Source organism: Pleurodeles waltl, chromosome 1_2 (assembly GCF_031143425.1).
Source record: "Pleurodeles waltl isolate 20211129_DDA chromosome 1_2, aPleWal1.hap1.20221129, whole genome shotgun sequence".
NCBI classification, from domain to species: domain Eukaryota; kingdom Metazoa; phylum Chordata; class Amphibia; order Caudata; family Salamandridae; genus Pleurodeles; species Pleurodeles waltl.
The window spans coordinates 843,786,562-843,799,294 of record NC_090437.1 but is presented as its reverse complement, the minus strand read 5'-3'; the positions used below and the strand labels follow the sequence as shown (position 1 = coordinate 843,799,294).

The 12,733-nt window shown below is 43.9% G+C and overlaps 1 protein-coding gene across 1 annotated transcript in view; it reads right to left on the bottom strand.

Annotated features, from left to right (window-relative positions):
* SPCS3 (signal peptidase complex subunit 3) overlaps positions 1 to 7,208 on the bottom strand; it is a 32,706-nt gene extending 25,498 nt beyond the window's left edge. Inside the window, exons 1-2 of the mRNA XM_069244669.1 lie at positions 6,961 to 7,208; positions 3,101 to 3,174 (exon numbers count right to left, since the gene is read on the bottom strand). Coding sequence (XP_069100770.1) covers positions 3,101 to 3,174; positions 6,961 to 7,103 — 217 coding nt within the window. The 5' untranslated portion in view covers positions 7,104 to 7,208. The remainder of the gene's footprint in view (positions 1 to 3,100; positions 3,175 to 6,960) is intronic.
* Between the last annotated feature and the right edge of the window lie 5,525 nt (positions 7,209 to 12,733).

Below are 12,733 nucleotides of genomic sequence, written 5' to 3'. Positions count from 1 at the left end.
TTGTCCACAACATCATGGCCCACGGAAGTGGAGCATGCAAACTAAACTGTATTGCGTTAAACCAAACTATATCAGGATTGCGCACCCAAGACATCGAATAATTTTAAGTAGGATAGAAACGCTCACCACAAGACCCCTCAACTGCCTTCCACTCCACTTCCTTCAAACAGCTTATGCTTGGTGCAAATAGAGTCCATATCACACTACAAACTATTTCATTAGTGCTGACCAGACAATTATTAGCCTCTCTCTAATAATCCACATTACGGCCCCCATTTTACAGACTTGGCACACTCCCTTAAACATAAACAGAAAATGCCTGTAGGGTTAAGGCAGCAAACCAGAATAAATTCTCAAAATAAACATGGATTCTGCCTGTAAACCACACCACAAGGAATATCCTTACAAAGGCATGATGATAATAAAATAAATAAAAAAAAAAAACAATTCAACAAAAAAAAAAAAAAAAAAAAAAAAAAAAAAAACTTTCAACATATGGGTGACACTGGTCATACATACAGAAAATTGTTGTACCTTTGGCAAGAAAACAAATATCAATAAAACTTCTGAAATCTGATGATTTGTATTAACGATCAGTCCTGGAAGGAGCATCAGATGATGCCAATTGTATAATATCATGGAAGATGCTGTAAATGGCCCTTTCCGCAGAATTATCCCTAAAAGTTTTGACTCGGACCTCCTGTTTTTGACAGTGTGCTGCATTTAGTTTTTGCTGGCTTTAGGCCTCTGGGCACTTTACCACTACTGACCAGGGCTAAAGTGCAAGTGCTCTCTATCTAAATGGTATTGGTTCACCCACGATTGTCATATTTGATTTACTAGTAAATCCCCAGTATAGGGGACAATGTGTGCCCAGGGTCTGTAAATCAAATGCTACTGGTGGGCCTGTAGAAATGATTGTGACACCCACCTAAGTAACCCTGTAATCATGTCTCAGATCTGCCACTGCAGTGTCTGTGTGGGTGTTTTTAAACTGTGATATCGACCTGGCAAGGGCACCAACTTGACAGGCCTAAACCTTCCCTTTGGCTACATGTAAGTCACCCCTAAGGTAGGCCCAAGGCAGCCCCATGGACAGGGTGAAGTGTATTTAAAAGGTAGGGCTGTACTGGTGTGTTTTACATGTCCTGATAGTGAAATACTGCAAAATTCTGTTTTCACTACTGCGAGGCCTATCTCTCCCATAAAATAACATGGGAAATGTCTTGAAATATCTTTCAAGTGTAATTTCCCATTTGGAGCAGATATGGAGTTTGGGGTCTCTGAACTCACAATTTAAAACTACATCTTCTGGTGAAGTTGTTTTTTGAATTGTAGGTTTGAAAATGACACTTTTAGAAACTGCACATTTTCTTGCTTAACCATTATGTGCCTCTGCCGGTCTGTGGAAAACACGTATGGGTCAGGATGACAGTTGGGCTTTTTGTGTATTCATTTAGACAGTCACATAAAGGGAGTTGAGGTGTGTCCAGCACAGCCTGATGGATCTTCCTGAGCTAGAATGGTGGGAGGAGCCAACACTTGCACCTGAATAGGGCTGTGCCTATCCTCACAAAAAGTAGTCTCTGACCCGCTAGAGTGCGCCTGGGGCAGGTCAGAAAAGGCACGGTCCTGTGCACTAGAAAGACTTCTCTTTGGAGTCTGCCTACTTCACAGATAGAAATGGGTATAGGTACTGGACATCTCACATAGAATCCTTCTGGGTGGAGGGCATTCTGCCAGGAAGAAGAGTTGGACGCTGTACAAGGGACTGCCACTCTGCACGTTGCTTTGCTATACTGGCCTGCTGCTTCTGTCCTGGGAGTGAAAGGACTAGACTGCTTCTACTTCCAAGGGTTCTCCAAGGGCTTGAACTGAGCTTGCCTCCTATTAAGAAGACTCAGGGACATCAAAGATGTCATCTGCCAGCACCCGGTCTCTCTTGCTGAGAGTCCTGACTTGCAAAGTGGTGCCAAATCCAGTTCCTGGGCCCCTGAGAGTGAGCTCAGGTATAACCAAGAAGAAACAAGCACAACTCCAGAGTGACTTTGGAACCAGCGCCATTGTCTGACTCCGCGCCGCTGCCTGCACCAGAGCTGTGGTCCTCGCTAAGTGCAGCGACAGGCCCGACGCCGCGGCAGCGTGAGTCCCGAGTGCTGTGTCACCAACGTCCGTGACACAGGACTCCACCGCAGCACCTGTGCCCTGTATTGTGTTTGCGACATCGCAAAGTTGACACCTTGCATCTTGACCTGCTGGATTCATCGACCCCACTGGATTTTAAGGAACTGACGCCTCGCCACAAACGCCGCATCACCTCCCCTGCAACCAGAAGGAGCTGATGCCTCACCTCCCTTGCCTAGCAGTAAGGAACCAATGCCTCACCTCCCTTGTAGCAGTAAGGAACCAATGCCTCACCAGCTCCAGCAACACCTCACCTCCCAGACTCTGTGCAACATCTTTGTTTCCTCATTTTCGTAGGTACTGTATCTGGAGTCTGTGCAACCCCATGACTGCCTCGCTCTCCCACGTGGGTGGTGTCGGACTGTTGGAGCTATTATGTTTCTAAGCGCTATACTAAGATTTATTAGTTGAAAATTCAATTGTTTGCTTGCGCATTTTGGATTTTGTTGTTTTGGTCTTGTTTCACTCGGGTAAATATTGGCTATTTTTGGTTTGTATGTGTGTGTGGTAATGCCTCTGAGATAAGCCTGGCTGCTCGTGCCAAGCTACCAAGTGGTGAGCAAAGGTTATCTTAGCTGTGTGGCTCCCTTACCCTGGCTACAGTGAGGGGCCCTACTTTTACAGGGTGCAAACCACTGCCAACCAGAGACCCCATTTCTAACAGAAGAAAAATGTATAATATGGGTTGGGGGTAAAGAACCATGCACACTGTGTTTCTGAAACAGAAAGAAGGAATGGAAGAGAGGAAAATGCTCTAAATGTCATCAGAATAGAAAAACATTCATGAGAAGTAGCCGCGTGATAATCATCCAAAACATTCAAATGAAGAAGTACTGTGGACAAGCCTTATCAAATATTTCACTTTTGGTGCACATCCTGCATGATTCAAAATGAAGACTTGTTGCTTAAAGGATATTTGCATTGATATCAAACGTGATGAATCCCAAGTCACTTTGTTCTCGTGGGCCAGTAAAATCTTCGACATTTTTCCTGAGAAAAAAAAAGTGAAAATTAAAATATGCGAGCATGCTTTCTTATAATGGTCACTAAGACAGTTGCGCATTATGATCAAGAGCCGATCTGATACAGTCTGTCCTCATGCAATGGAAAAAGCACAGTACCTTAACTTTACAAAGTCAAAACTACACATTAGAAGACTGTCCCATTTAAAAACACTTGCTAAGTTATCAATATCCTTCCTCTTTCATCTAATGGGTGAATTAAAAACAAAGAAAATGTCAGACATCACTATCTTCCACTGGGCCCAACACATAATTTTCTATCAAAATTACGTTTCGCCCACCAATGAAACCCAACATTATAGATTTTTCCTAATTGTACAATAAAGTATCTCCAAATCTATTCCAAAAGAGTAAGGAATTTGAAGTCACTGCCTCACAAAGCTAAGATTAAATATTGGCACCAAAAACCCAACACGATCAACTTCAAACACCACCTTGGTCGCTCCTCCCCCTCACCAGCAAGGAAATATGGAAGAGGCTTAGTTCAGTAAACCCTATAATTGGCAGAGAGGGAACTCTGAAGACTTTACATAGAATGGACTGCTCTTGGATGGTTTTCTCTAGTCCATGTAACAGTTCAAATCCCATACACTAGCAAACAGTCACCACAAAACAGCAGAAGACTTCAGCTTATAAATTTTTCAAAAGTAAAAAGCGTGCATTGGCTCTTCAAATAATGAATGTAACACACTCTGTGTAGGAAGTTGGCTCTGTATGTACTATTTCAAAGTAAGAAATAGCATGCTCAGAGTCCAAGGGTTCCCCTTAGATGTAAGATAGTGGCAAAAATAGATAATTCTAATGCTCTATTTTGTGGTAAAATGGTCGAGCAGTAGGCTTATCGGAGGGTAGTGTTAAGCATTTGTTGTACACACACAAGCAATAAACGAGGAAGACACACACTCAAAGACAATTCCAGGCCAATAGGTTTTCATATAGAAAAATATATTTTCTTAGTTTATTTTAAGAACCACAGGTTCAAGATTTACTAGTAATACTTAAAATGAAAGGTATTTCACTCAGATAACTTGGGAACTTTGAATCAACACAATATCATGTACAGTTTTAGCAGAAATGGCAATAAGCTATTTGAAAACTAGACAGTGCAATTTTCAACAGTTCCTGGGGGAAGTAAGTATTGGTTAGTTTTGCAGATAAGTAAACCACCTACAGGGCTCAAAGTTTGGTCCAAGGTAGACCACTGTTGGGGGTTCAGGGCAACCCTAAAGTTACCACATCAGCAGCTCAGGGCCGGTCAGGTGCAGAGGTCAAAGTGGTGCCCAAAATGCATAGGCTTCAATGGAGAAGGGGGTGCCCTGGTTCCAGTCTGCCAGCTGGTAAGTACCCGCGACTTCGGAGGGCAGACCAGGAGGGTTTTGTAGGGCACCGGGGGGGACACAAGTCAGCACAAAAAGTACACCCTCAGCGGCACAGGGGTGGCCGGGTGCAGAGTGCAAACAGGCGTCGGGTTTGCAATTGGTTTCAATGGGAGACCCAGGAGTCTCTTCAGCGAAGCAGGCAGGCAAGGGGGGGCTCCTCGGGGTAGCCACCACCTGGGCAAAGGAGAGGGCCACCTGAGGGTTGCTTCTGCACTGAAGGTCAGATCCTTCAGGTCCTGGGGGCTGCGGGTGCAGTGTCTTTACCAGGCATCGGGTTCTTTGAAGCAGGTAGTCGCGGTCAAGGGGAGCTATGCCATAGGCAGTGTGAGGTTGGCATGGCACCCTGAGGGGAGTGCCATGTCGACTTAGTCATTTTCTCCCCACCAGCACACACAAGCTGGCAAGCAATGTGCATGTGCTGAGTGAGGGGTCCCAGGGTGGCATAAGACATGCTGCAGCCCTTAGAGACCTTCCCTGGCATCAGGTCCCTTGGTACCAGGGGTACCAGTTACAAGGGACTTACCTGGATGCCAGGGTGTGCCAATTGTGGAGACAAAGGTACAGGTTAGGGAAGGAATACTGGTGCTGGGGCCTGGTTAGCAGGCCTCAGCACACTTTCAAATCATAACTTGGCATCAGCAAAGGCAAAAAGTCTGGGGGTAACCATGCCAAGGAGGCATTTCCTTACACTCTGCAACTATGGTATTTCTGCAATGAACTGGCTAATTCCTTTAACAAAATCCTTTGCAAGCTGAAAGCTTGCTGCAAGATTGGGAAAGCCGAAGGGTCAAAAAGTTGTTCAAGTCCAGCAAAGGACATTTAGCAGAGACAACCCAGGCATTCAGTACGCAGCAGTATTGCTCAAACTTTCACTATTTCAAGTCCCTGGCTGAACCCAAATACAGACAGTTGAATACAAACGAGAATAAACACGCATTGACAACGCCAATCGCATCTGCATAAGCGCAGTGAAATGGTTTTACCAAGCATCACTAAACACACACAATATCGGCAACGCAAGCTTTCCCAGTGCAAAAACTGGTACCTCAAAGGTGGCTATAGCATACATTTCCACACCCACAAACCAAGCCCAGCAGGTGATGATAGCAGCTCAAGCTTCCCTCACAGACACAACAGGCAGAGTTCCAGGTTGCCTCCTAAACTCGAACAGAAATAGAGAGACGGGAATATGTGGCCACGTGGGCTGGGTGAATGGACTTTGTGTGGGTAGGCTTAGAGTGTGGTGTATAAATGAGAAGTTAACTATCCACATTTGCTCACCAGCTAGGTAAAGCTCATGCTTCAAGGTTTAGGTGAAATTGTGGTGGCGGAAGTTCGTTTTGTTGTATTATCTAGAACAACACGAGTCCACGATTCTAGTGTCAAATCAGGAGCAACATTGGCAATGCCAGATTCTATGTAGCTGCACAGGAGTGGAAGACACGATTGCAAAAATATAATTAAAAGGCAAGGAGTGGGTCTGAAGGGATACCCTGCACACAGCATTTAGTTTGAGAAAACAAGACAAGCATGGACTGATTTTGGAAAGACCTGGGAATTAACTTGAGGCTAGCCAAACACGGTCTCCTGGTCGTCTCTCAGCTTCAAAATGTTTATTGGGGATGATATGTGATAAAAAATGTTAAAGACATGTGATCACTATACATCAGGACTTTAGTTGTTAGCACGAAAGTGTAGAAAAAAAATCCAGTTGCACATTATCTGCGGATGGTTCAGATTCTGCTACTGTTGTGCGCAGTAGAGTGAAAAGAACAAATGTGTAATCAATTTGTTTAATCTGTTCACTATAATGAAGTTTACTGTATTTGCGACTACGCCTCTTCGAAATGTTGTAAGATGACGACTGGCTATCAACGACCTACGTTAATTAAATACACATTTCGTTCCATATGTTAAAAGATGGAGTCTGAAGAACGTAATGGTTGCGATTCGCATAAAATAAAAAGATCACCCTCCTAAGTCCTGCACAAAAGAATCACCTGGTGCAGGCAAAACGCTACTCGAACAAAAAGAAACGAATTGTGCGATGTGGTAATAAAAAAAAAAAATATGATAGATACAGGCTGGATACATGCTCGAGCAGCCTGGCCTGCAATGTGTAGAGGAGGGAGGAGCCGAGATGTCGTGCCTTTAGCCTATTGGCCGTCTTGCAGGAAATGAATGTCCCTACAAAGGAAAAGCGTTTTCGAAACAAAAGCGCAGTGATGTAGAAGACCGCAGTACGAGGTGGAAAGAAAGGAAGTTAGGCGCATAATACTGGGTAAAGGTCGCCTATTTTGGTTACCAATGCTTTCAGTTTTGTGCCGAGGAGCTTGTGTCAGAAGCTTAATGTTACTGTCATGAATGGTACTCACAGCATGACCCGGGATACGTGTATGTCCACGGGCACGACCCTCTCCTTAAAAGCAGTAGTGATGAAGCAGCCGAAGGTGAGGGCGGCCATGACGCTCAGGGAGAAAGCGAAGAGGGAGTTGGCTCGGGACAGAGCAGTATTCATGGTGGCAGCGGAAAGAAGCTCAGACCGCGATCCACAAGCTGAAAACACGGCGCGAGTCGTCAGCACCCACGATCCACTGCACGCATGCGCATTACTAACAACATTTTGTCACTCGAAAATGGGAAGCACTAGACCGTGCTTCTCGTATTAGTCACTAATCTGATAGGCGAACATCTAGCGCGGTAGGCCAATTGATCCTCTTCCGGGGCAAGGAGTTAAAAGCTACCCTTCAAACGCCTGTTGTCTTTGTGGTTCCGCGTGCAACTCAATCTGCGCTTGCGCTGTGTCACCGGGACTGAAGTACTTTTTGTTTCGTGCGAAAGTATTTATGTTGTATGCTGAAGAAAGTGACGGTAGTGAAGGAAATAAAAATTAATTGATTCCGTGGATGAAGTTTCGTCTACTGTACTTTTGTTCAAATAATTTTTGTTTCAGTTGTTCATGTCCTTGAGTGTCAAATATCTACAGTAGCTCTGTTAAGTTGTGCTGAAGCAGATATTCTAATTAGAAATTATTCATAAATGTTTATATGTTATGATTAACAAAAGTTAATAGAGAAATTAATTCTATATCAGGACCGGAGGCTCGGATTATGCTATCTCTCTCTTTACTGCAATAATCACATCAAAAAAACTACATTTCCCAAGATCCTCAAGTCCTAGCATCACATGCTCCAATCACCGAATGTGACCTTAGCCTACATAAGCCTTAACCTCAAACGTCATATCCTCTTTCTTTGCTGCTTCACAGCAGATAAGTAACATTTTTCTTTCTCTCTGTCAAATTTCGTATGGTTAGATTGATCATTGTATCTGTGTATAATTATTTTACAAGCAACGCGATTCCGCTCGCTTTCCGCTTTCATTATTGCTTTTTAATCGGCTTGGCGCCGATTTTTGACATTGATTTATTGCCTTTTTGTTTGTGGGGCGGAGCGGGAGTGCTCTACAGTGGCAACGAGGGTTGCCGTGCGCGGGTGTTTTTTACGAGTCGATCTCCTTTCCTTGTGTTCTTCGAGGAGATCGGCTCGTTTTGGACAGCGCGTTGGGCATCGACAGTTGTTTTCACTTTTCCAGAGATCTAAAGCACCTCTCTGACGCCCAGCTTAAATCCTTGCTGGGTTGTAAAATCTTTATAAGGCTGTGCCTAGAGTGATTTTTGCAGGCAGCTCCCTCCACCTTTATATTTATATATATATATATATATATTTTAAGGTGCCTGTAAGGGTTTTTTTCACTCCCCCGTTGTTTTCTGACCGTTTTGTGAGCTTATTAATAACAATTATGGCTCAGTGGAGTGACCAGGACACAGTGTATACCCTGATGATACTGACAACCAATTAGAGGTGAATTTGGTTGAGGCACTAGATTCCAGAATGCAACAGTCAGTTAATGATGCCTTGGTGAGAGCGCTTGGCCCTTTCTCAGGGCAAATGTTAGAATACGCTCACTCTCAAGGCTGGATGGCTGACAATTCCTCCCACTTTCAGAAGAGACTATTCCTAAGGTAGCCTCAAAGTCCAAGGCTAAATCTAAGAACCTGGTAAGGGATGATCCCTCTGGATATTTGCATGCTGATATGTTTGAAAAACTGAGTAAGAAACGGAGTGCGGAACTTAACTATACCAATCAAGAGGATTCCTCCTCTTCTGGGGATTCTGATGACCTTGATTCGGATGACATAAACGAACCAGCTCCTAGTAAAAAAGCGAATAAACAACCTCCGACCCTTCTTTTGTTAGACTTTGACCCTTCAGATATTATGCACCCTAGGTCCTCTAATTGGGTTCCAACTTCGGAAGTTGCTCAGTATGTTCAGGCAAACATAAGAAGAAGCTTTGACAAGAAGGATCGCTCTCGCCTCAAGGCGGAATGCCATAGACCAGATCTAGATAATAATGTGACGGACACTCCAGAAATTGACCCTACTATGGTAACCTTTTTGAAAAAATTCGCAAAGAATCCCAAAAAAGGTTTAGACAGATCTTGGCGCCTTTGTCAGGACAAATTGCTCGACATGGCAGGCCCGTTAACAAAAATTGTAGATTTGTCTGTCGCTTCTAAAGAGTCGGGCACCCCTATTAACACAGACGTCCTTTTAGGCTGGGCTCAGAGAGCGGTGTGCTAGTTAGGTAACACTAACTGTGCTATTTCCACAGAGCGCAGAAAGTCCATCCTTATGCGGATGGATCCTAAATTAGTAGATTTAGCATCTTCAGAAGCGGGACCAGCTGCAGAAGGCCTTCTTTTTGGCTCTTCCTTTATTAAAGAACTGGCAAAATTTTGCACTACTTTCTCCACCCTTGATAAAGCTCAGTTGTCCCTCAAAAAAGTTTTTAGAAGAGGCCTTTTTCTCAGGGCTGGGCGTTATGGCGGACGAATGCCCGGCCGGGGTTCTTTTACCAGTCCCCAAAACTATTACCCGAGAGGTAGAGGTAACTGGTCAGGAGACCAATCAGATGCCACTTTCTACCCCTCTCGCTCCAGAGGAGGGAGGTCCAGATTCCGCAGGGAGCACCGCAGAGGACAACAAGGAGCTATACAAGACTCCTCCTTTACCGGTAAGCATTATTCACCATTCTCAAGTTAATGCTTGGAGGAAGAGTGAGACTGTTTGAGGACAAATGGAGAGAGATCCCTGGGGATCCTTGGGTTCTTCAGACTGTGGCAGGTTTTCATCTGGAGTTTATCAGCACTCCGATCCAATTATCCCCTCCTGTAAATATGAGTTTTTCCCGAGAAAATCAGAGTTTTATAGACTTAGAGGTGCAAGCTTTATTAAACAAAGGAGAAGTAGTTTTTTCAACCCCTCACCCTTCTGGGTTCTGCAATCCCATCTTTGTGACAGACAAGAAGGGAGAAGGACATCATCTGGTGTTAAATCTAAAAGACTTAAATTCTTGGATAGTGTACAGACACTTCAAGATGGAAGGGATTCACATGTTAAGAGATATCCTTTTAGAAGGAGACTGGATGGTTCAGTTAGATCTAAAGGATGCATACCTCTCAATTCTGATTTTTGCCCCTCACAGGAGATTTCTCCAATTTCTGTGGAAGGGTCATTGGATGGAGTTCACGGCTCTCCCGTTCGGCCTGTCTTCGGCCCCATGGTGTTTCACAAAACTGTTGAGACCAGTGGTGGAATGGTTGAGAACCAAGGGAGTTCGCCTTATCATCTATCTGGATGACATTTTATTGATGGCGCAGGACTCCCAGACTTTGTTGACGCATTTGAACTGGACAATCAGTTTGTTACAGGATTTAGGTTTCCTTATCAATGAGCAGAAGTAATTGTTGAAACCATCCCAGGTGATAGCGTTTTTGGGTTTCAAGATCGATTCGATTCACTCGCAATTGATTCTTCCTTCGCTAAAAATTCACAACATCAAGAGGGAGTTGAGATCAGCGTTATCCAGTCTGACGATTTCTCTAAGGAACATTGCCCGTCTGGTGGGCCTGTTAGCCTCCTCCATTCAGGCAATTTTCCCTGCCCCTTGCATTATTGAGCTCTACAGAGACTGAAGATCCAGTACTTGAGACAGGGTTTGAGTTACTCAGCTTTGATTACTTTAACCCCAGAGGTCAAGGAAGAGATTCAGTGGTGGCTTCACCACATGAAAGCATGGAATGGCAGAGCCATATTCGGATCTCATCCAGAAGTTGTCATAGAATCAGACGCCAGTCAGTGGGGTTGGGGAGCCCACTGCGGCTCTGTAGTGACAGGGGGCCGTTGGTCAATGAAGGAGCAAGATCTCCACATCAGTTGCTTAGAGCTTCTAGCGGGCTCTTTTGCAATAAAGAGTTTATCCCCTCACAAGACAGACTGCTGCATTCTTCTGAGAATGGACAATATTTCAGCAGTGCGTTATGTCAACAAGTTGGGGGGAACGAAATCCAGGGTTCTTGCAGAGATAGCCAAGGAATTCTGGCATTACTGTTTGAGTCACAGGTTAGTGGTGCTGGCAGAGTACCTTCCGGGAGATCAGAACACCATAGCAGATTGGAACTCCAAATACCTGACGGATCCCAGCGATTGGAGACTGGATCCAATGATTTACCAACAGATAGTCCAGGAATGGGGTCGTTGCGAGATAGATCTCTTTGCGTCTCGCCTCAACACTCAGACCCCGAAGTTCTACAGCTGGAGACCAGATCCACTGGCTATAGCGACAGATGCCTTTTTACAGAATTGATACCCTTTTCTGGGTTATGCGTTCCCTCCATTTCTCTTGATTCCCAGGGTCCTGTCTCAAGTTCGGAGGCAAAAGGCAGATCTGATTTTAGTGACCCCATTGTGGAGGTCTCAGCCCTGGTTCCCTATTGCGCTTTAGTTAGCATGTGCTCTGCTGTTGCTCATTCCTCCTCGCCAGAACCTGTTGTTGAGTTCGGAGGACCTTCAACATCCCTTGATTGTATCAGGGAATCTAATGCTGATGGCATGGAGGGTTTCAGGACAAGATGGAACACCCCAGGGCTTTCGCAACAGGCTGAAAACTATATCAAGCAGGCCTGGGCCTCTAGCACCCGCAAGAGGTATGCATCTGCATGGCGTAGATGGGATAGTTGGTGCAATGGAATGGGTGTCAATCCCTTGGAGTCAGGTTTGATTTAATTCTCAATTTTTTAGCTGAACTAGCTTCTTCAGGTCTGGCTTATAGGACAATTAATAATTTTACATCAGGTAATGGCACACATGAAAATCTATGACATCAGTTTATAGTAAAGTGTAACAGATACAATATCAGTAATACGTTCCCAAGGCTGATCCTTAGGAATATTGTATAAATGTTTGATTTTCAATAATATAGAAACCACAGTCCAATCAAAGTATCCGATCCAAAGTTTATATAGATTCCTTTTTCAATCTCAGTCTATAATCAACCATCAAATCTACCGATTAGTACAAGTCTTCAGTATCAGTCTTTATTCAAGAAATCATCCAATAGATTACGTAATTATCCAAGTAGGTCACAGGTCAATCATCCAATGGATTACGTAATCATCCAAATAGGCCACAGGTCAACACGTGTTTCATCCGGGGTATACCCCTTGATTTCCTCAAGACCTCCTACAAAAATATTACCTATCATTAACAAATCAATAACTCAATGGTAATGTCAGTAACATATACAAATACATATTAATCAGGGTATCATATCCTTTTATCCCACAATGGGAACCATGCAGGTGATCATTTTCAAAATAATGCGTGATATCTTCTTGATTGTATCAACAATACCACATTGGAAAATATGCTGTGATAAAATTCACGCAGTGCGCTAGTGGTAAATTTCCCACTATCCATAACATGCTGCATGCTCAAACTATTACATATTATGACATAGGGGTGCCAACAGTTTCAGTGAATCTTCCATAATTCCTAATATTCCCAAAGCGTTCTCACCCAAGCGATATGTGTAAAATAGTATATGTGAATATTTAGTATCTCAAGATCCCATCATGTGAAATTTTTCGTTACCTTGTAAACTTCTTTTATTCTGCTCTCAAGTATCCCATTCTTTATATGTATGCTAGGACCATGTGGATAAATAGACTAATTAGTATTCTGTAACTAATAGTTTTGAACCATTCTCTATTCTATCTTTTTCATCATCACTCACCACTCCTCCA